General features: G+C 51.6%; 1 protein-coding gene and 1 pseudogene across 1 annotated transcript; one reads left to right on the top strand and one right to left on the bottom strand.

Moving 5' to 3' along the window:
• The first annotated feature begins 2571 nt into the window (after positions 1–2571).
• On the top strand, positions 2572–5311 carry LOC131199499 (olfactory receptor 52K1-like; annotated as a pseudogene).
• A 473-nt stretch (positions 5312–5784) lies between these two features.
• On the bottom strand, positions 5785–24071 carry RRM1 (ribonucleotide reductase catalytic subunit M1). Its single transcript, XM_058185259.1, has 19 exons — positions 23943–24071; positions 22737–22825; positions 21766–21943; positions 21072–21172; positions 20204–20263; positions 19166–19205; positions 16750–16912; positions 15533–15674; positions 15293–15376; positions 14465–14626; positions 13604–13683; positions 12496–12697; positions 11745–11894; positions 10726–10947; positions 10126–10202; positions 9859–9994; positions 9135–9230; positions 7755–7943; positions 5785–7320 (listed from the first exon to the last, which is right to left on the bottom strand). Exons 1-19 carry the CDS (start codon positions 23959–23961, stop codon positions 7138–7140), a joined length of 2373 nt encoding a protein of 790 aa, XP_058041242.1. The 5' UTR covers positions 23962–24071; the 3' UTR covers positions 5785–7137.
• Positions 24072–25956: the final 1885 nt, after the last annotated feature.

Below are 25956 nucleotides of genomic sequence, written 5' to 3'. Positions count from 1 at the left end.
GGATTTAAATTTTATGGGGTTTTATGGTTTTATATGGATTTTAATTTGGCCTTATATTTAATAAGTTTTTTAATTATTGTTTTATTGTGCACTTTTTATTGTTTTATTTGGCTGTGAACCGCCCTGAGTCCTTCGGGAGAAGGGCGGTATAAAAATCTAATAAATGAAAATGAATGTTAGAATAGCTGGAAGAGACCTTGGAGGTCTTCTAGTCCAACCCCCTGCTTAAGCAGGAGACTCTATACCATTTCAGACCAGTGGCTGTCTTAAAAACCTCCAGTGATGGAGTGCCCACGATTTCTGAAGGCAACTCCTGTTCCACTGGTTAATTGTCCTCACGGTTAGGAAGTTTTTCCTTAAACTTGTCTTACTCTTAACCTAGGTTGATTTTATGTGGAATAACAGCCCAGAAAATGAATGAGTAACTGGATTAAGTGCAAGAAAGGAGACCACATCGGGGTTTTTTTTAGCAAGCAGGATCCTATGACCATGACTGAGGGCAGAATTACAGCTGGAAGTCATTGTGGTCATTAAGCAGGTCCCCAGGTGACGAAACTGACCTTACAACATTTTTGCTGCAGTTGTTAACTTCCTGCGATGGAATTTCATTTGCCTCCACAACATCTGGAGGCAACTTCCATTCCACTGATGAGTTCTTACTGTCAAGAAATTTCTTCTTAATTCTAGGTTGGGTCTAGGTTTATTTGCTTTTATGTTGGTTTTTTTTAAGGGACTACCCCAAAAAAGAGGTCAACTTATGGTCCAAAGCAGCAGAGGGCAGGACAAGAAGCAATGGATGGAAACTAAGCAAGGAGAGAACCAATTTAGCATTAAGGAGAAATTTTCTGACAGTGAGAACAATTAACCAATGGAAGGGCTTGCCACAAGAAATTGTGAGTGCTCCCTCACTGGAGGTTTTGAAGAAGAGATTGGGCAGCTATTAGACTGAAATGGCATAAGGGCTGCTGCTTGAGCAAGAGGTCAGACTAGAAGACCTCCAAGGTCCCTTCCAGTTCTGTTATTCTGTTTTCCACACATGCCCATAACAGACCTTGAATTTCCTCCCAGAAAAGATGGCCCGTCCTGCTTTCCGCATAGGTCCCACCTCAGGAGCCCTCATTACCACAGACTCCGAACAGAAGTCAGAGAGGGGGGGGGGAGCGGCCACCTGGGAGGCAGGCAGCGAGGAAGGCACCAGGGAGACAACAAAGTTGAAAGACATCCAGAAAAGTTTTCTCCAACAAATTAGGGCCCAAAGGAGAGGCTGGACCAGTGGGCCTCAGGGATGGTGGCAACGGTGGCAATTGTTGCGCCAGCCCTGGGCGGCTCTGCGGGATCGTCCATCTCATTACAGCTAATAGGCCTCTGGGCTCCGTGTGGCTCTCGGGAGGGGGGAAGGCTCTTTGCTTTGTCCAGGGATGGGAGTTTAAACAAGGGAAGCCACAGGGGGAAACCAGAGTTGGTTGCCCTTCCAGAAACTCTGCCTGCAGGAGTGAAGTCAGGCCCCGTCCTGTGTGCCAGGCCCACCTAGGGAGGAAGAGTCTCCCTCTGTAAGGAACTAGATACAGAGAGTCCTCGACTGATGACCGCAATTGAGCCCAAAAGTTCCCTTGCTAAGCTAGATGAGTCTTCAGTGAGTTTTGCTCCAATTTATGACCTTTCTGCCCACAGTTGCTAAGTGAATCACCGCCGTTCTTAAGCTAATTACATGGTTGTTACGCGAGTCTGGCTTCCTCATTAACTTTGCTTGCCAGATAGTCATGTGACCCCGGGACACTCCAACCGTCGTATGTATGAGCCAGTTGCCAGGCCTCTGAATTTTGATCACGTGACCAGGATGCTGCTGCAACGGTCATAAGTCACTTTTTAAAGTGCTGTTGTAACTTTGAACGATCACTAAATGAATGGTTGTAAGTCGAGGACTACCGATATACCAAAGTTATTCTACCTGCAGGCTTTTCGTGTTGACCTGAGAGCCAGCTCCAGTGAAAGGCCTCTTAGAAGACCATCGCAAAATGCAAAGAGGGCTCCCCTCCCCACCACAGGTGTCCCTCTGGGGAAAGGGGCTCTAAGACAGGGGTCTCCAACCTTGGTCCCTTCAAGACTTGCGGACTTCAATCCCCAGAGTCCCTCAGAAGGGACCAAGGTTGGAGACCCCTGCCCTAAGACGTGGGGGTGGGGGTTCTGCTGCCTTCCTCCTGCTGGCCATCACAGCCCCATGGAGCTCCAGGTTCAGACTGGAGAGGCCCTCAGGCTTGGCAAGGCAGCTCCTGGTGCTGATGATCCAAGAGAAGACTTCAGGCATTGGAGCTTAGGCAGAAGGAAGGCAGTTGGCGTGGCTCGGCCTCTCTCGGACCTTGGTGAGTAGATGCTAAGTGTTCGCTGGGAGGTTTCAGGACCTGAATGGGGGAAACTGGCAGGGAGGGGAGGCTGCTGGCCAAGAATCCTTCTTGTAGGCATCCGGTTCTCTAAGATTTATTCTTTGAGGGGCATTTCCGCCCTATCTAGCTGGCTTCCCTGGGCCCATTTCTTGAAGTGGCCCAGCCCCAGTTACCTGAGCAAATGCTGAACACTGCAATTCCAGGAGACCAAAAGGAACCAACCCCCACACAGACCAAGCCTTTTATTTTTAAAAAATCTGGAACGTAATGACTAAAGAGATAACAGAGTTGGAAGGGACCTTGGAGTTCTTCTAGTCCAACCCCCTGCTCAAGCAGGAGACCCTACACCATACATTGTAAGCCGCCCTGAGTCTTCGGAGAAGGGCGGGGTATAAATGTAAACAAACAAACAAAAAAATTCAGACAATAGGTTGTCCAATCCCTTCTTAAAAGCCCCCAGTATTGGTGCACTCATAACTTCTGGAGGGAAACTGTTCCACTGGTTGATTGTTCTGTCAGGAAATTTCCCCTTAATTCCAGGTTGCTTCTCCTCTTGATTAGTTTCCATCCTGTTTCTTGTCCTGCCTTCAGGCTCTTTGGGGAATAGGCTGAGCCCCTCTTCTCTGTGACAGACCATCCTGTACTAGTAGACTGCTAACATGTCCCCCCCCCAGTCCTTTTCTTCATTAGAATTCCGTTTCCTCAATTGTTTATCCTGCGGTTTAGCCTCCAGATCCCTGATGGCCCTTGTGGCTCATCTCGGCTCACCTTTCTGGAGTCTCAACACCTTTTCTCTTCCTTCCACTGAAGTCCTGACCTCATTTGACTCAATGCAGTTTCCATCCTGCATTAAGGGTTCATATATTCTCCATTATCCTTTCTCAGCTATCCCTTGTTTTCTTAGCAGGTAAGGGACTTCCTCACGTAACAATCCAGATAAGTCCAAATTTCTGCTCAGAGAAGGAATCCATAGAATGGTATTTAGGAAAAGTTGCAGGCAGCCCTCACAATCAGAGATATTTTCCAAGATATATTCAATCTCGGAATACTGATCAAGTCCTTATTAGGGTCCTTGGTGCTGGCTGAGCTTGGTGGTTTTCATAATCCACTTGGTGGATCAGTGCTAGAAGGGAGTTTGGGTTTATGGAGAGGAGGAGGAGGCGGCGGCGGCGGAGGACTGTGGGATCACTTCAGGTCCTTGTTCTGCAAGGCTTTACCCAACTTGGGATTGACCAAAAGGCAACGGTTCTTTTCAGACTCAAGACACATCATCCATCTGAGGTCCATCAACCTGCCAGCTATGGGAGCAGAGATGCAGAAGAGCACAGCCAACGTGTCCTACGTGGAATTCACCCTCGTCCCATTCCCAGGTCTCCAGGAGCTCCGGCCCTTCCTCGCCATTCCTTTCTTCTGCCTGTTTCTCTTCATTGTGGCCACCAACTGCATCGTGATCTACACGGTGAAGACGGAGGAGAGCCTCCACTCTCCCATGTGCCTGCTCATCGCCTTGCTCTTGACGATCAACCTCTTTGGGACTTTTGCCATTTTCCCCAGAATGCTCTTCAGCCTGGTGCTCCCTGCCAGCCACATCTCCCTGACCGGGAGCAAATGTTCTTCCTTTACTTCACGATCCTCCTAGACTGCAACGTTCTTCTGATGATGGCTCTAGATCGGTTCCTGGCCATTTGCCACCCGCTGCGCTATGCAGAACTCATGACCATCAAAGTCCTCAGATTCTTGATGCTCCTCTCCTTGCTGAGAAGTCTTGGTACTGTTGGACCAGTGGTGTTGTGTCTCGCTCGCTCCCCCTGCCGCAGCCGGGCCCCTCTTATCTCCTGCCGGACGCTGATAGTTCGGAAGAATGTCCTGGCATGCCTCCAGCCTCCAGCCCTGGCACCATGCCCGGACAGGCCGAGCAAGACGAAGGGCCTGACGTGCCTTCAGCCCCCAGTCCTGGCACCATGCCCAGGCAAACGGAGCAACTAAACCCCTCCCCCACAGCATGTGAGCCTGAAGAATGTGAAGCCAGTCATGAGCTCAGATTACCAACAGCTGGAGGCTGGCGAGATCCTTGCTTCCGGAGAATTGAGAGGCGACGTCAGCAAAAAGAAGGGAGGGGCAGGCCTGGATAAGTGCTGAGTCATGGAGCCACACCCCATGGCCTATATAAAGGATCTGCTTTCTGGCATTCTCTGAGTCAGGCAGTCTAACTTGGATTGCTGAAGTCACTTCCTGGTCTCCTGCCTGCCCTAAGAACTCTGATAGGACTTTGGCAGAGCTGCAGAGGCACGCTTGATACGGACTTCCCCGACCCGGCCGTCAGCGGAGGAGTGGGACACGACAAGTGGTGGCCTTGGCCTCCCAGGTGCAGTTCTGCCGTTCAAGTGTCATCAGCCATTTTGCCTGTGAATACACGGCCGTCATGAGGTTGTCCTGCAGCAATATCTCCGTGAACAAGAGGGCAGGGATTACCATAAGGTGCTTTGACTTTCTCTTTGACCTCAGCCTCCTCCTGGGTTCCTACAGCCGTATTGTCCACACGGCTCTGAAGATCAGCTCTGGCAACGTCCGTCACAAAGTCTTCCACACTTGTGGCACCCACTGGATCGTGATTGCCATCAGATACTCCTCTCGCCTCTCTTCATCCGTCGTCTTCCGACTGGCCAAATCGGCCTCGCAGGATGTCCACAACCTCATCAGTGCAACCTACCTGCTCTTCCCCTGGACCCTCCACCCTTTGATCTACGGTGTGAGAACCAGAGATCAGAGCCAGTCTCCTGAAACTTTTCCAGAAAAACAAACTCTCTGGGCTTCCCAAATCTGGGTGAGTTACCCAAAATTGCATACCAGTGGTTTTTCTTTGGTGTGGTGACAAACAACCCATGACCCTCCCCAACAGGGACAGTGGACTTTGACCCGTTTCTAAAATATCTCCAAAAATATCTCAAAGTATTTCTATTAAGATGAAACAGAATAAAATGAGCAACAGTAATTTGCTGAAATGACATCTATTAAATTTATTTGCCACCCCTCTCATTTCAAACAATTCTGTGCTCCTTGCAGCCTAACTCAATGCCCAGTGCTAGGAGAGGGAGGGGGGACAGTGGGGTCCTCAGTGCTCTCTGAGCTTGGATGTTTTCTTGCAGACGTTTCATTACCAAACAAGGTAACATCATCAGCGCGTGGGTCAAATAAGTGCCCTCTTCTCTCTTTTATTTTGTAACACCTTGCCTTTTGTTTTCCATCTTCCTGCTCAAGAATATTCTTTCAGGTACGTTTCTTCTCAGATCTGACAAATAGGATTCCAGTGGTGTGGGAGACGGCAGGTCCTTGCCCAGAAGCTCCCGTCTTCCCCCAGGGCTGGCCGGGTCCAAGGGGCAGCCTGTTCTTTGCTTTCAGAGATCTGTGGTTACTTACCATCTGGCCCTAAAACCTCTGTTGCTTCTCATACGGACTATTTGAACCTAAACAAAGTTGAAAGCAAACTCAAGACTGGACTTTTTAAGATCCACTGAATCCTGTGCACCAGTTACAGAATTGGAAGGGACCTTGGAGGTCTTCTAGTCCAACCTCCTGCCCAAGTTGGAGACCCTACACCAAGAGTGTTCAACCTTGGAAACTTTAAGACTTGTGGACTTCATCTCCCAGAATTGCCCAGCCAGCAGAGCTGGCTGGGGAATTCTGGGAGCTGAAGTCCACAAGCCTTAAAATGACCAAGGCTGGATACCTCTGTCCTATACCATTCCGGGGGAAATGGCTGACCAGTTTCTTCTTCCAAATCTTCAGTGTTAGAGCACCCACAACTTCTGGAGACAAGCTGTTCCACTGATTGTTCTCACTATCAAGAAATTTCTCCTTAGTTCTACGTCGTTTCTGGCCTTGGTAAGTTTCCATTCATTGCTTCTTGTCCTGCCTGCTTTGGAGAATAGGCTGAGCCCCCTCTTCTCTTCTCTTCTCAAATATTGGGAGGCAGCTAGTTCATCTAGGACTTCTGCCAAAAGGGCATTCAAAGTGATCTACCAGCGAATGTACGCAAAGGTCTCAAAGACGGTCCTTTAATCCTCCCACTGGAGTCTTTATTGATGTATTCGACAAGCCTCAAGGATTCAGGTCTACATGCAGAGTAGCCGAATACAATAAATAGTCAAAACGGAAGCCATGGATTATGTTAGAAAACTACACAGTGAAGTCAAAGAACATCCTTTGGTTCAATCCCAGCAGCCCAGCCTGGCAACCGAGTACAGTCGGGATCTTAACGGAGCAAAGTTTTCCAAGGATTTGTGACTAGGCAGAGAGGGAGAAATTGTCCTAAGAACTGATTTCTTCCCCAAAGAGGGAGCCAGGGAGACATGGAAAAGGGCGGACTGGAAGGGGCAGCAGACCCTCAGAAGGGGTCCCAAAATGGAGGAAGGAGGTCAGGCACAAGATGTGATTGTCAAGGCAGCTCAGGCTCGGCACGGCTGAACCTGCCTCCCTGGGGGTGAATAAGGAACAGCCCCTCACACAGCTACTCAAGAGCACTTACAGATTCTGGCTACAGCTGTTGGACCCCCAGTTCTTCCCTTCCCCCTCCCCCTTGACCTAATCCCCCAAATCCTACCTTGGCCGTTTTACAAGGGAAGGCAAGTGCAGGATGGTTACCCGATTCCCTGCAGGCACAGCACCATGGCCTGGCAGCCCTGCAGAGTGACCTAGAGCTTCCTAACCTAGCTGGGGAGGGGGGGCTGGGGGAGGTGGAAGGAGGCCCAGGGTCTCCTTAAGACCCACACATCAGGCACTCATCCCGGTTCTCCAGGGAGCAGACCATGGCCGCCGTGTTCCTCTCCTTCTCCTCCTCTTCCTTGGAGGTCTTCTCCTTCAGCTTCTCCTTGTTGAGGGTGAACTGGATGGGGTTGGCCGCCGGCTTGGTCCGCAGGTAGTACATCCCCGTCTTCAGGCCCTGTGGGAGGCAAGTGCACACCAGCTCAAAGACCCAAGGCCTCGGCCTCAGATGGAGGCATCCAGGCTAGAAAGCAGGAGGCCGTGAGTTTTAGTCCTGCCTTAGGCACGAAAGCCAGCTGGGCGATTTTGGACTCATCATCAGGAGACTAGGAGTTCTAGTCCTGTCTTAGGCACGAAAGCTGGTTTAGTGACTTTGAGCCAATCAGGAGGAGACTGGGAGTTCTAGTCCCGCCTTAGGCATGAGAGCAGGCCTGATGGTGCCCAGGTTCAGCTAGTTGCTCTTCCTCTCTGAGCCGGGTTACTTTCTTGCAGATGTTTCATGACCCAACTAGGGAACAGCATCAATGCTGTTATACAGTTGGTGGAGATGCCTGTTCAGAGGGGGGCAGTTAGCTACAGGAGGTGCCCTAAGAATCTGCCCTCCCCGCTCACCTGTTTCCAGCCGTAGAAGTGCATACTGGTCAGCTTGCCGTAGTTGGGCTCCGCAATGTGGATGTTGAGAGACTGGCTCTGGTCGATGAAGGCCCCTCGGTCAGCTGCCATCTTCAGGATGGTCTTCTGCGAGATCTCCCACACCGTCTTGTAGAGCTGCTTCAAGTCCTCGGGAATCTCCGGGATATTCTGGAAGGCAGAAAAGCAACAGGATGAGTCTCTCTCGGGGCTGTTGAGAGCTGGTAGAAAGCTCGGCTCAAACCAGACAGAGCAAGAAATCCCAGCAGCCTCTCTGCAGGAAGCCAGGGAGAGAAAATCTGGCACAAAGGCGTTTTTAGCCTGGGCAACCAAGGAGGAATGTCTTTTTTTTTTTTAATTATTGATTGAATTTCTGCACTGCCTATCTCAATTTAGTGACTGGGCAGTTTACTCTATCATTGCAACCAGCCTGCCTTCCACTGACGACTTGTACGCTGCACGAGCCAAAAAAGAGGCTGAGAAAATATCTGCAGACCCCTCACATCCTGGACACAAACTGTTTCAATTTCTCCCCTCTGGACCCACTATAGGGCATTGCACACACGGGGATAGTTTCTCCCCCAGGCCATCACTCTGCTAAACACCTAATTTCCACAGTACTGTCTTATGCCCAAGGATATTCAACCATGTTGAGTGGCTGTCTTATTTTTTATCCTTCTCATCTGTTCCACTGCCTTCTCTTATTGATATCATCATCATCATCATCATCATCATCATTATTATTACTACTACTTTGTTGCTTTGCATGTACACTGAGAGCTTCTGCACTGGAGAGAAATTCCTCCTGTGTTTAATCACACACAAATAAAGAATTCTATTCAATGAAGAATTCTATCTTAAGATCACATCAATACATGAATAAGAGCACAGATTAAAAACAGGACAGGTTAAACCTTACAAGTAAACATGGAAATAAATTAAAAATATAAGCCCTGCATTAAAGGGTCACTCTAACGAAGCTCAGATGAGCCCTGATGCCAAAGCTGGTCTTTAGCACACCTACACCAGACTTCACACAGCCGTTGAGGAAACTCACAAGCCTCGACAGGAACAAACACAATTGAGCTGTGGTCTGCATTTTTTGTCTGCTGCACAACAGCCCTGCACTGTGCAACCTACACAACACCCCTGGATAAGGGAAAGACAATTCCACAAGAAAACAGTGCTGGATGAGGTTTGAGGTGTAAGGGGACCGTTTCCTTGCAGAATCGTGTATCATTTCCATGATGCAACTGGGGGTGAGCTCAGCTGTGCCCCACAGGTAGCAGCTCTGGGCAGAGCAGAAAAACGGACAGGGCTCCTGACCAGCGCAGGGGACCCAGGATCATCAGCTGGACATACCTGGATGGAGCCGCTGAAGGCGATGATCTGGTTCTTCATCTCCTCGTTCCACAGGCCCCTCTCGGTCAGGTCCTTCAGCAAGTGGGGGTTCACTATCTGCAAACCCAAAACCCCAGCAGTCACTTGTAGGTACCTTAGGCGCCCCCTTTCAGCCCACCCACAGCCCATGTCCGCTGCCCTTCCTACGTCGCCACACAGGCCCTTCTCTGATGGAGGCAGCCGGTTTTTGCTGCAGGCAGTCCTCGACTTATGACCATTCTTTAGTGACCACTGGAAGTTTCAACAGCGTTGAAAAAAAGGAACTGGCAACCAGACACAGGATCAAAATTTCAGTGCCTGGCAACCCCCCAGCTGCAGAACATCCCCAGAGGTCATGGGAAATACCCTCTGTGGCTTTTCCAGCCGGCTTCCCACAAGAGAGGTCAATGGGGGGGGGGGAAAGAAGACTGGATTCGCTTAACATAATTCACAACAACCATGTCCAAAAAGGTCAGAAAATCAGGTGCAGTCCACTTAACACACACACACCGTTGTTTAACAATTCTTAGAACTTCTGACCAGTTGTGGTCGTTGTTCAACCTGCTGCATTCTGCACGCAGCAGCCTCCAAGCCCTAATTACATGATGGCCGTGTCCTTTATCCTCTTTGCGACACCAGGACCCTCCCCACAGCTCTGGGCCCGGGGCCCCCTCCCTCCTTCCAAGGCTCTCAGGACAGCCCTTACCTGAAACTCCCCTGAGAGAACCCGGCGGGTGTAGATGTTGCTGGTGTAGGGCTCCACGGACTCATTGTTCCCCAAAATCTGAGCCGTGGAAGCTGTGGGCATCGGGGCCACCAGGAGACTGTTCCTGACTCCATACCTGGAAGAGACGGGCAGGAGAAACGGGGGGCTGACGGGGCCCAGCAGGCACCAAGGGCATCCCAGGAAAGGGGCAGGAGCACATCGCCTCTGCAGTAGGAGGGGGAGGCGGGAGGAGGGTCTTGTACTCACTGTGCGATTTTGGCCTTCAGAGCGCTCCAGTCCCAAAGGCCCGTGGGGGTCACGTCCCACATGTCATACTGAAGGATCTGTGGGAGGGAAGGCAGCTCCCTTCATTCCGGAACAAGCCAGCTCACCCACACGCTCCCACCCCACTCCCACAGAGCAGCGCCTGCCTCTTGCCCAAGGGAAGCTAAGAGGGAGGGGTCTGCCGGTCTGACTGGACACTGCAGATTCTCTGGGTTTGAAAAGAAAGATAAACCCGCTTTCTGAGCTTGGCTGTTTTCCTGCAGACATTTCATGATCCAACTAGGTAACATCACCAGTGTTGCTGCTGCTGATAGCACCGATTACATTCCCTAGTAGGGAATGTAAGGTCTGCAGGAAGACAGCCAAGCTCAGAGAGCACCGAGGAACCCCACTGAATCCAGGTTCTTCAGAAATCTGAATTCCCCGTTCAAAGCTCACCGATGAAGGAACCAAGTAAGAGAGACAAAATGCCTCTTTTCAGTGGGACTCTGGGGTGAAGAAGCTCATCAGCCTTAAAAGCAGCCTCCTGCAGCCTCACAGACCCAAACCCCCCCACCCCGTCCGAAGCCCCCTTCCACTTACTCCTCTGCTGACCGGGCTGCCCTGGTAGGTCTCGTAGGGCCCCTCTTCCCTGGCGAGCTGGCAGCTGGCCTCCAGGGCCCAGTAATAGATGGTCTCGAAGATCTGCTGGTTGAGCAGCTGGGCCTCGGGGCTCTCGAAGGGGAACCTCATGAGGATGAAGGCGTCGGCCAGGCCCTGCACCCCAATGCCAATGGGGCGGTGGCGCTTGTTGGAGGTCTCGGCCTGGAGACGTGAGGAGGAAGAAAAGGCGGGGAGGCTCGTGAGGATCTCCAGCTCATCTCCACCCTCCTTGCCTCTTGCCCTAAACGTTGTAATCTGAGGGGAGCGAGGAAGCCGGTCTTCTCCGTGGCAGCCCCTGACGTCTGCCCCCTGACGTCTGGCGGACTTCCAGCCTTTGGGCCTTCCGTGAGGCCTCAAAGACCAGCGCTTCCCCCAAGCGCTGGAAGAGGATTTCAGGGTAGTAGGTTGCCCTGGAGGCCCGTGGAGATTATTCTCAGCAAACCAGGCCATGGTTGTCCCAAAACTGCTTTTTTTCCCAAGAGGCAACTGGACTTTCTTTGTTTTTCTTTGAAGGCGTTTCGCTTCTCCTCCAGGAAGCTTCTTCAGCTCTGCAAGGAATATCAGTCCTTCCCTTCCCCACCATCCAGTCAGAGCTGAAGAAGCTTCTTGGATGAGAAGCCAAACGTCTTCAAAAGGATAAAACCAGGAAGTCCCGTTGCCTCTTGAAAGAGAAGCACCTTTGGGTTGCCCTGGATTGGCCCCTGGTTTTTTACTGTTTTACTGGGTTGACTTTTAGTTTCAAAATGATTCAATATTGTTTTTAATTTTTGATGAGGAGCCACCCAGGGTTGGTTGAAAGATGGGCAGCTCTATAAAGGCTTCAGATGAATAAATCTGCTGGGGATTTCCTGAGAACCAACTGGCGCCTGTTTTCCCTGCGTCTACACTGTGGGCACCTCGCTTAATGACCGTCACGACATGCGACCCAGCCCGGGTGCCCCCTCCTGGCCCCCACGTACCTCTGCCACCGGGTAGTGGTTGATGTCGATGATCTTGTTCAGGTTCCGGACAATGACCTTGGTGACCTCGGCCAGCCTCTGGAAGTCGTAGGTGTGCTCTGGCGTCACGTACATGTTCAGGGCTATGGAGGCCAGGTTGCAGACGGCAACCTGGAAAGTGCAAGCAGAGAGAGGCTCCGCTCACGGGAGGGAACGCCACACAAGCCTCCTCCTCCTCCTCCTGCCGCCTGGAGACCCCCACCGCAACCGGAGCCCAGCCCTTGGACCTCCCAGTGTCCAGATTCTGAGCTCTGGCCCAGGTAGTGGGTCCAACAATTTATTTCCCTTCATGTGGGTCCACTGCACTTAAACTCCTACCAAACTACGTTGGTCAATGCCCAGCTCCTCGAGGAACCTAAAGGACTGTGGGAAGAGGAGGGGACTCCCTGTCTTGCTTCTCCCTCTCTCAAAGGAAGGCTTTCCCCACTCACAGCTGCTGGCCCCACCCTCAAGTTCTTGGCCAGGGAATGAATTCATGAGCTTTGTGATAAGAGTGTCCTAAGATCCCTTTCTGGGTGCCTGGACGCCCTTCTGGGTTTGGCTGAAAGGGACAGGGGAGGGGAGGAAGGAGAGGAGAGGAGGAAGGGAAAGGAGGCGAGGGAAGAGCAGGGCAGGAGGGAAAGAAGTGGAAGTGGAGAGCACAGGAAGGGAAGGGGAGGAAGAGGGGTGGAAGGAGGAAGAGGAGCAGGAACAGGAGGAGGAGGCAGCCCACCTCATCTTTGCTGGTGTACTCCACAATCTCGGTGCAGAGGTTGCTGCACTTGATGGTGCCCAGGTTCTGCTGGTTGCTCTTCCGGTTACAGGAGTCCTTGTAGAGCATGTAGGGCGTCCCCGTCTCCGTCTGAGATTCGATGATGGCGTACCAGAGCTGCTGGGCCTTCACCACTTTGCGCACCCGGCCTTGCTTCTCGTAGCTGGAGGGACAAGTGCAGGGCTTCCAGGACCTTCCCCCCGGCCTCAGCCCAAACACACAACCGGCTCCCCAGCGAGAGCGAAGGGTGTGCTGAGGACCTATGCCAGATGGGCCGAGTTGGGAGACACCTCCCCTACTCTCTTCCAGGCCCAGTTCAGGCAGCTGTAAGAAGCCTCATTCAGCTAGTGCCTACTAATGGACTTCGCTGGTTTGATGTCCTTATTGTCCAACTTCTGTTCCACCACAGCCAAGTAACTCTCAGCTGCTTATCCAGAAAACAGGAGAGTTGAACACTCCTCTGGCCCCATGATACCTGCCCCACTCTCCTCCATCTGGGGGCACCTGCTCCCAACACAAAGCATCCACCTTCCACCCAAGCCCACCGGTCAGGCCCCTCAATCACCTCCAGCATGGGGATAACTAGCAATCCCACCCACCTCCACCAAATGCAAATCCTCAGCCCCCAAGAGCTTCCCCAGTAGTGGCCCTGCAGCCCAGGGTCCGTCCCCCCCCCCACGTCCCCTCTCAACCTGTTGGATGGAGCCCCTGGGAGACCCCGAAGGACAGGGGGAAAAGCTTTACGGATGTCTTCCAGAACTGGAGGACTTCTTCAGACAATCCCACCATCTCTTCTTCCACATAGAATCCTTTCTATTTTGGGTTAAGTAACCATTTGACATTTATTGCTGCATTTGTTGAACTACCTCTGGGTGGCTTCTCAACACAGAGGACTTTACAAATATGGTTACATTTAGTTTCATCCAACACCAGGGTGGCTTCCTTGGGAAATCCCTGGTGCCGAGGGATTGACGAATGCTAATTTTCTGATGCAAATGCATCCCAAAACCTCCTGCAGAAACCCTGCCGGTTCCATTTTGCACCTCCCAGCCCAGCCAGTCCTTCCTACCTTTCGTAGAGCCGCTCAAACTCTTCTCCCCAGACCTCATCCAGACCGGGACATTCGTTTGGGCACATCAGGGACCAGTCCTGTTGAAGGAGGGGCAAAGCTCAACTCTGGTGGACTGGAGACCCCTCCCAGAAGAGACTCACCCTACGAGACTCTCCTGCTGCAGCCCAGGGGACCCTCCTGCCCTCGAGGAAGGCGAAGGGCCCACATCTAATTGTTCTCCCTGTCAGGAAATTTTTCCTTATTTCCAGGCTGGCTCTCCCTCTGACCAGCTCCCACCTGTGGCTTCTCGTCCTGGGTGGGTGGGCCGAGAGTGAAGGACTAGCCCAAAGTCACCCAGCTGGCTTTCGTGCCCAAGGCAGGGCTACCACCCACCCGATTTGACCACCTTTTGTGCAACAGTCATTAAGTGAACACTAAAGTCATAAAGCAAACCCACTGTTCACTATGGGATGTTTTCACTGAAAGGGTAAGATGAAGTCTGGTGGCCCGGCAAATGTGGGCAGCTATTCAGCACCTGGCATGCAGCCATGACCATGAGGGAAGGGCCACCGGTACCAGATTGTGAGTACTTTGGGGCGGGGTCAACGGAACTTTGGACGGTCGCTAATTAAACAGTCGTAAATCAAGGACTACCTCTACGCTTTTTTTGCAGATTAACCAAATGTGTTAATAACAACCATAAACAGATGTTCATGAAAGGCAGAGCATCTGATTCAATTCAAGATGAGACCACAACAATAAGCCTGACCCCTTCGAGGCCACAGATGTCAGCCTTCAGTTTTGCTGTGCAGCCAGTTTCAGGTCACAGAGGGCCCTCCCCTCCCCCCACCCAGCTGACTCAGCCGCGATCCCTGTTACCTGATTGGTCTCCACCCGTTTCATGAAGAGGTCCGGGATCCAGAGCGCGAAGAAAAGGTCCCGAGCCCTCTGCTCCTCCTTCCCGGTGTTCTTCTTCAAGTCGAGAAACTCAAAGATGTCGAAGTGCCAGGGCTCCAGATAGATGGCAAAGGCCCCGGGTCTCTGTGGGGAAGAGCAGGACAAAACCCCCTTCAGCCCTGGCTGCGTTTCTGGGGCCTCTTTCCAAACCCTTGGAGATCTTCTAGTCCAGCCCCTGCTCAAGCAGGAGACAAGTGCCTGTCCAGCCTCTTCTTAAAAGCCTCCGGTGCTGGAGCACCCACAACTTCTGGTGGCAAGCCATTCCACTGGTTAATTGTTCTCACTGTCAGGAAGTCTCTCCTTAGTTCTAAGTTGCTTCTCTCTTTGATCAGACTCCATCCGTTGCTTCCTGTCCTGCCTTCTAGTGTTTTTGGAGAATAAATTGACCCCCTCTTCTTTGTGGCAGCCCCTCAAATATTGGAAGGTTGCTATCATGTCTCCCCTAGTCCTTCTTTTCATTAAAGTAGCCATGTCCAGTTCCAGCAACCACTTCTGCAGATGTTTTAGCCTCCAGCCCCCTAATCCTCTTTATTGCTCTTCTCTGCGCTTTGCTGAGAGACATCAAGACCCTGGCCAGAGACAAGCCCTCCCTTTAGAGTGGGGGTCTCCAACCTTGGCAACTTTTAAGATTTGTGCACTTCAACTCCCAGAATTCCTCAGCAGCTATAGCTTTAAACTATGCAATCATCTCCCATGCGTGTTCTTGACCACACATGTCTCCGCCAGTGCCCTCGGGAGAAGACCACCTACCTTATTTCCCCCTTGGTCCACATAGCGAGCCGTGTTGTTGTAGACCCTCAACATGGGGACCAGCCCGTTGGAGTTGCCATTGGTCTGAAAAATCAAAAAGATTGGAGAGAGTGAACGAGATCCATCTGTGCTGCTCCTTAGCCAGGGAGAAAGGCTCCCTCAGAGGCAGCATCAGTTGCCATCCCGAGCATCCCTTGGGGGCCCGCAGGAATTCGCGTGGGCTGCCCATAGCAGACACACCCCAGCAATGTAGCTGCCGGTGGCCCGGATGCAGCTGACGGCCACCCCGATCCCCCCCGCGGACTTGGAGATGAGCGCGCAGTGCTTCAGCGTGTCATAGATGCCCTCGATGCTGTCGTCCTTCATGCACAGGAGGAAGCAGCTGGAGGGGAAGAAAAGGCAGATTTGCAGGCTCCGGTACGGCATGGTCGCCTCCAAACCCTGAGCTCTGGATGTTTTTTCCCAGCAAGAGGGCTGCGCTTCCAAACCCAAATCGAACTGCTTAGGCAATCTTGGCAGATTGTTTGTTTGTTTGTATGCCAAGACCACTAGACACAGGGACAGTGTCTTCCCTTGTGCCATAACTCTGCTGAACCCCCAACTCTCAGCAGATAAAATACAATGACTGCTAAGTTTTTTGTCTAACACTAACCCACGGGGCATGGCTGCAGGATTGTTATCCCTTTTATTATTATTTTTTGCTTCCACCTATTGGCTGTATGCTTTATTATTATTATCGTATTCTGTTGTTTTCAAATACACTGAGAGCTTGTGTACCGGAGACAAATTCCTTGTATAGCTAACCACACTTGGCCAAATAAAGTATTATGTCTCTTTTAGCAATTAAGGCCTTTCCTAATCAAACTAACTTTGATAAATTTCCTAAGGTCACAATTACAAGTTACCTTGACCTTTACAAGTGATTGCAGATTACAAGAGCCCTGGTGGCCCAGGGGTTAGAGTGCAGGATGGAAGGCTGACTCTGCCCACTGCCACCAGTTCGATCCTGACTGGCTCAAGGTTGATTCAGCCTTCCATCCTTCCGAGGTCAGTAAAATGAGGACCCAGATTGTTGGGGGCAACAAGCTGACTGTAAAACACTTAGAGGGGGCTATAAAGCACTCTGTATATAAGTCTAAGCACTAGCGTTAAGTGCTATTACAACAGGACCCAAGGCAATCACTGAAAAAGTCCTTTAATCATTCTTCGCTGCTGCTCTCAAGATGCCGGAATCGGATTACCATCCCCAAATCTGGCTTTGACCACATGAGCTGCGGAAGGAAGGGAGCTACTACAGCTACAGAAGGAAGGAAGGAAGGGAGCTACTCCCCTCCTTCCGGGAGGCTCTAAGCCACCAGAAGCAGCCGCCAGGTTCTTTGACCTTCCAAGCTGCTTGGCTTCAGCAGCTCTTCCCCCAATGAATGCTCAGACAGCCATTCAGCCCACCCACCCCTTACCTGGAGAGCTGAGGGCGATTGGTGCCGGCGTTGAAGAGGGTGGGGGAAGCATGGGTGAACCACTTCTCGGACAGGAGATTGTAGGTCTCAATGGCCGCCTCAATGTCATTCTTGTGGATCCCCACCGAGACCCTCATCAGCATGTGCTGGGGACGCTCGGCCACTGCAGGCAGGGGGGCAGACAAGGGAGACGGCTTTCAAGGGGGGCAGAGAGACGTTGCGACGGTTACATGTTTGGTTAGGTGGAGAGAGACCTCTCCCCACACTTACAGGTAGTCCTTGGTTTACAACTGCTTGTTTAGTGACTGTCCGGTTACAATGGAGCCCCCAGAAGGTACTTATGATCCGGTTCCGAAGTTCCAAGGACACACATCCCGCAGTCATGTTATGTTACATTTGTGGCACTCGGCAACCAGACCCAATTTACAGCTGTTTGCAAATCCCATGACCACAATTTGTGCTGTTTTTGCTGCAAACCAGCACTTACTTCTGGATTTGGGCAAAAATGCTCCGTAGTGAACAATGGATTCACTTAACGACTGTGGCATTCGTTTAATGACCGTTGCAATTTATTTAACCACCACTCCACACAAAAAGATCTTAAAATCAGGTTGCTCGCATGTTGACCCACTTTACAACTGTTGAGACTTACAACCCAAATGGGCAGGCCCCGTTATGGTCATAAGTTGAGGACTGGCTGCATTTCACCTGATTTGGGTGCCTTTTGAGGCCACAGATAAGAAAACTGATGCAAACACTGCTCTGAGGATGCAAAAAAACCACCCCACACGCCAGTGAGCGATGGGGTGAGGTGAGCCTCTGGGGCAGCCAAGAGTTAAAGGGTCCCTTTGGAGCTGCCCAGAGGAGCCACAGAAGAGAAAGGAGAGCTTCCAGAAGGGCAGGGAGGTTCCTCCTCCGAAGAGGCTGAGGCCTGACCAGGGAATAAGGACAAAACATTCGTGTGAGTCCGCTTGAGGAGGGTCCTTAAAACGGACCTTGCCTAAATCGAGGCTAAAACATATGAAGAACGGTGGCAGGAACTGGGCCTGGCTAGTCTAGGGAAGAGAAGAACCAGGGGAGACATGATACCAGTGGTCCAATATTTGAGGGGCTGCCACAGGGAGGAGGAAGGGGGTCAAGCTATTTTCCAAAGCACCCGAAGGCCAGACAAGGAACAATGGATGGAAACAGACCAAGGAGAGATTCAACCTGGAAATAAGGAGCAATTTTCTGACAGAGAGAACAACCAATGGAACAGAAGTTGCCTTCAGAAATTGTGGGAGCTTTCAAGAAGAGCCTGGACAGCCATCTGTCAGAAATGGTGTAAGGTGTCCTGCTTGGGTGGGAGGTTGGACTAGATGATCTACAAAGTCCCTTCTGACTCTTATTCTGTTAAATGAGTCTAAAACCTGGTATTATCAATACTTCTACCCATTGATTTACCACAATTTGTTCACTGACTATTCAAAGTTACAACAGCACCGAAAAAAGTGACTTACGACTGGTCCTCACCCTTATGACCGTTGTAGCATCCCCACAAGTTGCGCAACTGAAATTTGGGAGCTTTGTCCCCCACATGTATTTAACATGGTTATATACTGTATTTTAATTGTATTTATTTATTATTTATTTATTTATTTATTTTATACTGTATTTTAATTGTATTTATTGTATCATTGTGTATTTTAATTGGCTGTGAACCGCCCTGAGTCCTTCGGGAGAAGGGCGGTATAAAAATTTAAATAATAAATAAATAGGGCCATGAGTGACCTTCCCAGTCAGCCTCTGACAGGCAAAGTCAACAGGGGAAGCCAGATTCGCTTAACGACCATATGCCTCGCTTAACAACTGCAGTGATTCCAATGACTATGGCCAAAAAGTGGTGAAATTGGGTGTGACTCACTTAACAATCCCTTCCTTAGCAACAGATATTATGGCCTCAATTGTGGTCCTAAGCCAAGGACTACCTTCACGAGGGATGCATCCACCAGGTTGGGAGGAGAGCTGAGCTAGCCCGTTTCAGAGAATTTCAGAAGCTCAGCAGAACCTATTTCAGATGTTACAAAAAGGCAGAGAGTTTCATGAATTGCAGTTCAGCAGGCGTAAATGGCCAACTGGGCAGAGTCAGCAGGGGAGGCAGGTTGGCTACGAGGGTCCCATGGGAGAGAGCCCACCGCTACCTAGTCGAATAGGCAGGCAGGTCAAACTGGTGCATGGAAAGCCCATTGTGTTTTTTGAGAAACGTTTTGAGGAATCTGAGTTCAACAATTTCTCGCTTGGTGGTTTCTTGGAAGAGTCACTTTGATATCTGGCACTTCTAAAAGGGCTGCTCCACTCCTGATTTTTTTGCCAAGTTTTATCAAAAGTTCAAAAAAGTTAAGAACCATTGTACAAAGAATTGAGCCATTGTACAAACCTTTAGAATTGATTTTCAGAAGATAGGAACGCTCCAGGGTCTGAAAGGTTTTTAAAAAATCAGGATCACCAAGGGACAATGAAATAATACAACCATTTATCACCAACAACATACTTTAAATCTATTGCCATCCCCAAATGTGCCTGCAATGACTGCCCCACATCCTCTGCCCACCCACCGACCACCTACCTCCTGGTGGCCTGGACCCAGCAGAGCCCAAAAGGAGGCGCCTTTAAAGCTCTACTTAAGGCACCCGGCAGCCCCTGTGCTCTTTTTCGGCCTAGAAAAGCTCTTTCCAGATGCATTTCCTCAACTGTACCCCCTCCCACCAAAAAAAAAACACCCGTAAAACTAGGCTTATAAATCCTTTTTTTCTAGCAAGGATGGACGGCTGCATAAATGGTTACGTGAACCGCCCTGTTGGCTGGTACACCAACAATGTTCACCAGTAAGTAACTGGAACTATCAACCTCGATTCTACTGTATTTATCCTACTTAGAATGATCAACCCCCTGGTTTGGAAAGAAGGTAAAAGAAAGATAAAAGGAAAGGAGGAAAGGAGAAAGAAAAGAAGTAAGGGAGGGAGGGGGGAATCCTTTATACATAAGGAAAAATGTCCTGATGGTAAAACCGTCGAGAAAAGAAGGGTCTCCCTAGAGAGGTTGCGAGTTCTCCACCTTTGGAGGTTTTGAAGAAGAGGCTAGATAACCTCTGGTTATGGAGGACTTAAATAGTTTTCCTGCATGTTACATAGAGTTGGACTAGATGATCTTCAAGTTCCCATCTACAACTCCATGATTCTTCCAACTATCCTCTCTCTAGGCTAGAAAGCAGGAGACCAAGAGTTCAAGGCCCACCCGAAAGCCAGCTAGATGAATTTAGGCCAATCCCTCCTTCTTAGCCCAACCCACCTCAGAGTGGTTGTTTTGGGTGTGAAACATGGAGAAGGAAGGAGTATTGTGTATTTTCACCCCCTTGAGTTATTTGTAAATATAACAGAGGACACGATACAAGTAAATAAATAAAGTTTCACCTTACCTTAAAGCCAAAATAATTGTAGGAAAAATCCCGATCATAGATTATTGCAGAGTTCAGTCGCTGCAGAAAAAAACAACAGGTCATCAGATTCGACATTGAGACTGTTTGGCCCTCAGCCAGCCTGAGCTCAAATATGCAGCAAACTTGTTCATAAATACGCTAAAATTCAAAGGGTCGTGGGGGGTGGATGGGTGGGGAATCTAATCTGACTCCTGAGTGGCAAACGGCTTTTGATCATCTCTGAGTGGGAGAATGCCTCCTGGCTTCCAGACTCTGTGTCGCTGCTCTTGGAGCGTTTGCCAGGCCTATGCAAACAAATGAAGACCCCTTAAGGAGCCCTAAGGAACCCAGAGCCTGTCTGGTGCCAGAACTGGACGCAAGGCCTTGTCAGAAGAGCAACACCAGAGGAAATGTCGGGATCTCAAAAAAGAGGCACCAACCCCAAAGACCATGGCAAGATCAGTCTGTCCCATCTCAAGACTAGAATCCCCCAGCACTAGGACCTGTTTCTCCAAAAGAAGCAGATATTTATAGCTCAGGGTTGAACTGGGGAGGGGGGTCCTTGGCACTCTCTGAGCTGGGCTGCTTTTCTGCAGACCCAACTAGGGAACATCGTCAGTGCTAGAGGGAGTGGGGGTTGCTCTCTCAACAGCCTAAGCAAAGAACCACCAAGAACACTCCCACCAACACTGACGGGGCAATCCCCTGGACCTAAACACAGAGCAAATCCCCTCCTCTTCTGGCAATGACGATGTTCCCTAGTTGGGTCATGAAACATCTGCAAGAAAGCCACCCAGCTCGGAGAGCCCCAGGGACCCTACCTTTGTCTCCACCTGCCTAAAAGAAGTTTTATTCAATCAGCACGTACATCCTTGTTGGCTTGTACAATGTCCAAGGTTTCTTTGGAGATCATGGGCGAATGCTTGCTGTTGTGTGGATTCACGTAGTTATAAAGGTCTTCCATCACATCTGGAAAGCAACAAAGGCACAACAGATCACAGCACGGCCATATTAGCCGTGGCAGAAGGAAGGCAAACCTATATGGCAGTCCAGATGCAGAGGGTCCGTTTTCTACTTATCCATCTTTCTGTTCAGAGCCAGTCAGCATTCAGATTAATTCACTTCTTCCTGAATACAGGTAGACCTCAAGCTATGACTGGTTGCTTAGTAAACATTCAAAATCACAGCAAAGAGCTAGAGCGATTTTCCACAAAATTGCCTTCTCAGTGATGGCACCGGTCAGGTTAGAAAAGCCCAGCTGATTCTTTGTTTTGGCAGGTGGACAGAGACTGCTTCATTGCAGCACACCTCTTAGTGTCTCTTAAGAGCATCTTAAATGACCTATTAATCTTTGCATCAGTTATTATTTTATTGCATACTTTTAGCTTCTTATAGTATACAACAGTTCACTTAGTGAGCATTCAAAGTTACAACAGCAGTGAAAAAAGTGACTTACAATCACCTTTCACACTTACAACTGTTGCAGCATCCCCACAGTCATGTGATCAAAATTAAAATATAGTAACAACATAGTGTCCCCACCCCTCCCTGCAAGCACTCACCGCTAAAGACTTTCTTCGTTTCTTTGTGCAGGTTGGAGACTGCAATCCGTGCGGCCAGGATGGCGTAGTCGGGGTACTTGGTTGTGAGAGTGGCTGCAGTCTCAGCCGCCAGTGTGTCCAGTTCGACCGTGGTCACCCCACTGTACAGACCCTGGATCACCTTCATGGTGATCTGAGCCTGGCCAAAACAAAAGAACTCTTATTCATGGCAAATTGATTTCCTAGCGTGTAGCCTTTTAGCAGCCTACAAAATCTTCCTCTGGAGCCACCCTGAAACATAGTGCAGTGATCCTCGACTCACAACTATTTATTTAGTGACCATTCCAAGTTATAAATGCACTAAAAAAAGGTGACTTATGACCGGCCTTCAAACATACCATTGCCACATCCCAATGGTCACATGATCAAAATTAATCTACCTACCTATTTCTCTACCTATCATCCATTTCAGTATCTATATCTCTATCATCTACTTTTCTATCTATTTCTCTATCCATCTATTTCTATTTCTCTATTTGCCTGCCTGCCTACCTACCTATCAAATTATGTGTCTGCGTTGGGCAGCTGTATAAATTTGTCAAATAAATAAAAGTCTGAGTAATGATTAAGGCCATAAGCTAATGAGGGGATGGTTTCACACCTATAAAGGTATCCTTCATCCCTCCCAGCTGATCCAAGCCACACCGAAGAGCAGATGTCCATCTAAATAAGAAATAATCAGACAGACTCTGGTGGCAAACTAATCCCTTCGTCTCAGTATTATTAAGAGTGTTTTATCTAGGATAAATCTAGGAAATCTAGGATAGGAAAATATTTTTTTTTGGGGGGGGGGGGGTGTTATTTTTTATTTATTTATTTCATTTCTATGCCACAAATCTGAGAGTCAGGGCTCCCCTTGCTTTCCCACCAGGCCTCACAGCAGCCTCTTCCCAGCAAGGGTTCTCAGACGGGGAAGCCGAAAAGAAACTCACAGGATCCACGAAATCCAAATTGAGGCCGTAGCAGAGCTTCTGGATCCGGGAGGTGATCTTGTCGAACATAACCCGCTCGTGGCGGCCATCTGCCAGGGTGGAAAGGGACAGGCGTGAAATCGTTGGGAGTGGAAAGGGGAGTTGAGGCAGAGGAGCAGAGGGGGGAGAAGAGGGCAGGAGGACCCCCAAGTCTACACCACATTCCCTTGTTCATAATGGCTGTGGGGGGCTGAACAGGAGGGAGCCACACTCCTGCCCCCTCCCACTCTTTGGAGACAAGCCCCCCCCCCCCGGAGTTACAGGAACTCTTAAGGCCAGCAGACCTGGATGGGCCACCTCAAGCCTTCCCCCATCTTAATGCATCTTGGCCCTGCCTTCTGGTCAAGCCTTTCCCTCTTCTAGGAGTTTCTGGGGGGGCTGAACTTAGGGAAGGGCTTGGGGGTCTTGAGACAGAGGAGGAGGGGGCTCACTCCTTCTCCTTCCATTGGACTTTGGGAACAGGCTGCCCCCCACCCAGGAGACCCCCGTGAAGCCCCCCTCAAGTCCTGCCCCCCCATCTGGAAGACCTCGGCCCAGCTGGTCAAGCCTTGTCCTCTCCCTGGGGGGAGCTCTGCACGAGGGAGATGCAGCCCCCTCAACTCGGGGCTCCGGGGGTCTTGAGGTAGAGGAGGAGGGGGCCCCTTCCTTGCACTTTGGGGAACAGGCTGCCCCCCCCTTCGAGGGTCACAGAACAGACCCCTGGGTGCCCCCCCTTCCCTCCCCCGCCTAGAGCACCTGGCCCTGCTAGACAGGCCGAAGTCCGCCTGGTGAAGCCTTTCGCTCTTCCAGGGGCTGGGGGGGGGGGCTGCAGGAGGGAGATGCAGCCCCCCCAACCGGGGGGGGGGGTTCAAGGCCCGGAGGGGGCGCCTGAGGGGCTGTGGGGGGTGCAGGCCTGACTTTGCGGGAGGAAGGAAGGTTGAGGGGGAAGAAAGACCCCCATAATTTGCCAGGCACGAGGAGGCTCCCCCAAAGACGGTTTTGGGGGGCCCACCCCATCTCGCAGGGCTGGTGTCCCCTCGCCTTAAAAGTACCAACGGGGGGGGGCTCGCTGCCCCCCGACGTCTGGGATGGGGAGGCCGGGACCCCCGGCACAAGGGACCCGCTGGGGGACTACAAAACCCATCGCCCTCCGACTAGCGAGTGCCCGGGACCGTTGGGGCGGCTCACCTCGCTTGACGACGTGCATGGTGCCGGGCCGGACGAGAAGCTCCGCAGCCGCCTCAGCCGATCGCCCGCCAGACGCTTTCCCGCCAGCGCCGCGGCCCCGCCCCGCGTGACGCCGACTCTGCCATCTTGGACGCGGGCCCGGCCGCCCCAACAGCGGAGTTTGCCCCGCACAAAGATGGCGGATGACGGGGAACCGCCCTCCGGACTTGCGCGTGCGCAGCGCCGGGCTGGAAGCCCCGTCAAGCCCGGCTGGGAAGGCGGGAAAGAGGCGCCGGCTCCGCTGCTTCTCCAAGACTGCGGCGCAGTCAGTCCGCGACAGCGCCACCTGCGGGGCACCCCGGCCAGCGCCCCGACCTTTTCGCCGGACCGCTTTCTCCCGCCGCTGGCAGGGGGGAGACCCCAAACGCAGCCCGGACCCCGCGGGGGGGGGGGCGCTGCACCCCGGTTGCTTTCAGGAGCCCTGAAAGCGGCTCCCCACATTCAGGATGCTGGCAGAGCCCCTTTTCACTCCCTCCGGCTTCCCTGTCCACAACTGCCATCCTAACTTATTCCGTGGCAGCTTCTCCGAGACCAGCTCAAACAGGGTGACCGGCACAACAGCCAACAATGCGGCAGCAGAAGAAGCCCACCCGGGAACAATGAAAATCTATCAGGGCAACAACCGACACAGAGCAGATAGTGGAGGGCTGTAGTCGGATGGGGGATCCCTCCAGAGAAAGGGGTCCGGTATCAATCAGCATAGGTCTGGAAGGGACCTTGGAGGTCTTCTAGTCCAACCCCCTGCTCAAGCAGGAGACCCTACAAGGAAAGGCAGGACCCGAGTTCACCGGGTGATAAGGAGACTCTGGGGAAGGAATCTGGAAAGGCCCTTCTGCGGGGAGCTTGTGGGGTCGGCAGTCGTCCTTGGAAGGAGTGGCCCCTCCAGTAACCCCGTCCTGGGCCGTCCAGGGCTTGAAAGGAGTAACCAGCATCCTCAATCACACCCGCAGCGGCTTGGGAGCCAGGGCAGCTGGCGGAGCAGCTGGTTATGTTGGCACAATGAGCCATGCCATACCTGCCCTGATGGCTGCATTCTGGGCCAGCCGAAGTTCTGGGTGGTCTTCAAGGGCAGCCCCACAGGCAGGGCATGGCAACGGACCCCTTGAAAGGCAGGAATGAGCCTCCATGAACAGAGTCGCCCCAGGCCAGAAATGGGGGCCGCTGACATGTGGGTCCCTGATGCTCTCTGAGCTTGGCTGTTTCCCTGTATTATCAGCGCTAGAAGGGAGTGGGATTTGTAAGGGGGGGGGAGGAGGAGGAGGACTGTGGGGTCCTCTGAGCTTGGTTGTTTTCTTGCAGACGTTTCATGTCCCAACTAGGGAACATCATCAGTGCTAGAAGGGAGGAGGGTTTGCTCTCCGTTCGTGTACAAGTGACTTTCTCTCTTGTCAGTGTTGGAGGAAGTGCTGTTTTCTCCTTGGTGGTTGCTAAAGGAGCTGCTGGGGGGAGGGGGGGGCGCGTTGGAGTTAAGGAATTAACGCCTGAAGCTCCTTCTGGGTCTTGTGCAACAAAAGCAGCGCCTTCTGCCCGTCCCCCTCCCCCCAATTCCACGCGCGGACTTTGCGTCCCCCTCGCAGCCTCCGCCGGGGCCCCCTCCTCCGTCGGTTCTGGGGCTGCAAAAGGCCCTTCCCGGCCAGCAAAGATCCCATCCGGACCAGGCGGCGCTGGGACCCCCTGCTGCCACGCGCCCCAGAAGCGGCTCTCTTGCGCTGAGCTGCGCTTTAGGGCGGACAGCGATCCCTCGAAAGCCCCCAGGTTGGTCCTCCCCGCTAGTCCGGATGCAGAGGGCCGCTCCCCGCCCGGCCTTTGCCCCTGCTGGTCCCGGGGAAGCCGCTCCTCCAGCCCAAAAGTGAATAGAATAGAGCTGGAAGGGGCCTTGGAGGTCTTCGAGTCCAGCCCCCTGCTCAAGCAGGAGAACCGAAACTAGTTCAGATAAGAGGCTGTCTAGTTTCTTCTTCGAAACCTCCAGTGATGG

The sequence above is a fragment of the Ahaetulla prasina genome, chromosome 5 (genome assembly GCF_028640845.1).
Source record: "Ahaetulla prasina isolate Xishuangbanna chromosome 5, ASM2864084v1, whole genome shotgun sequence".
NCBI classification, from domain to species: Eukaryota; Metazoa; Chordata; class Lepidosauria; order Squamata; family Colubridae; genus Ahaetulla; species Ahaetulla prasina.
Note: the sequence above shows the minus strand (reverse complement) of the source record. Positions and strands in the feature narration are given on the sequence as shown.

Coding starts and splice junctions, on each gene's coding strand:
- RRM1 (XM_058185259.1), bottom strand. Junction 21,944..22,736: donor ATTTGGATTTCGTGGATCCT/GTGAGTTTCTTT, acceptor TGTTTTGGCCAG/GCTCAGATCACCATGAAGGT. Junction 15,377..15,532: donor CCGGCAGCTACATTGCTGGG/GTGTGTCTGCTA, acceptor TTGATTTTTCAG/ACCAATGGCAACTCCAACGG.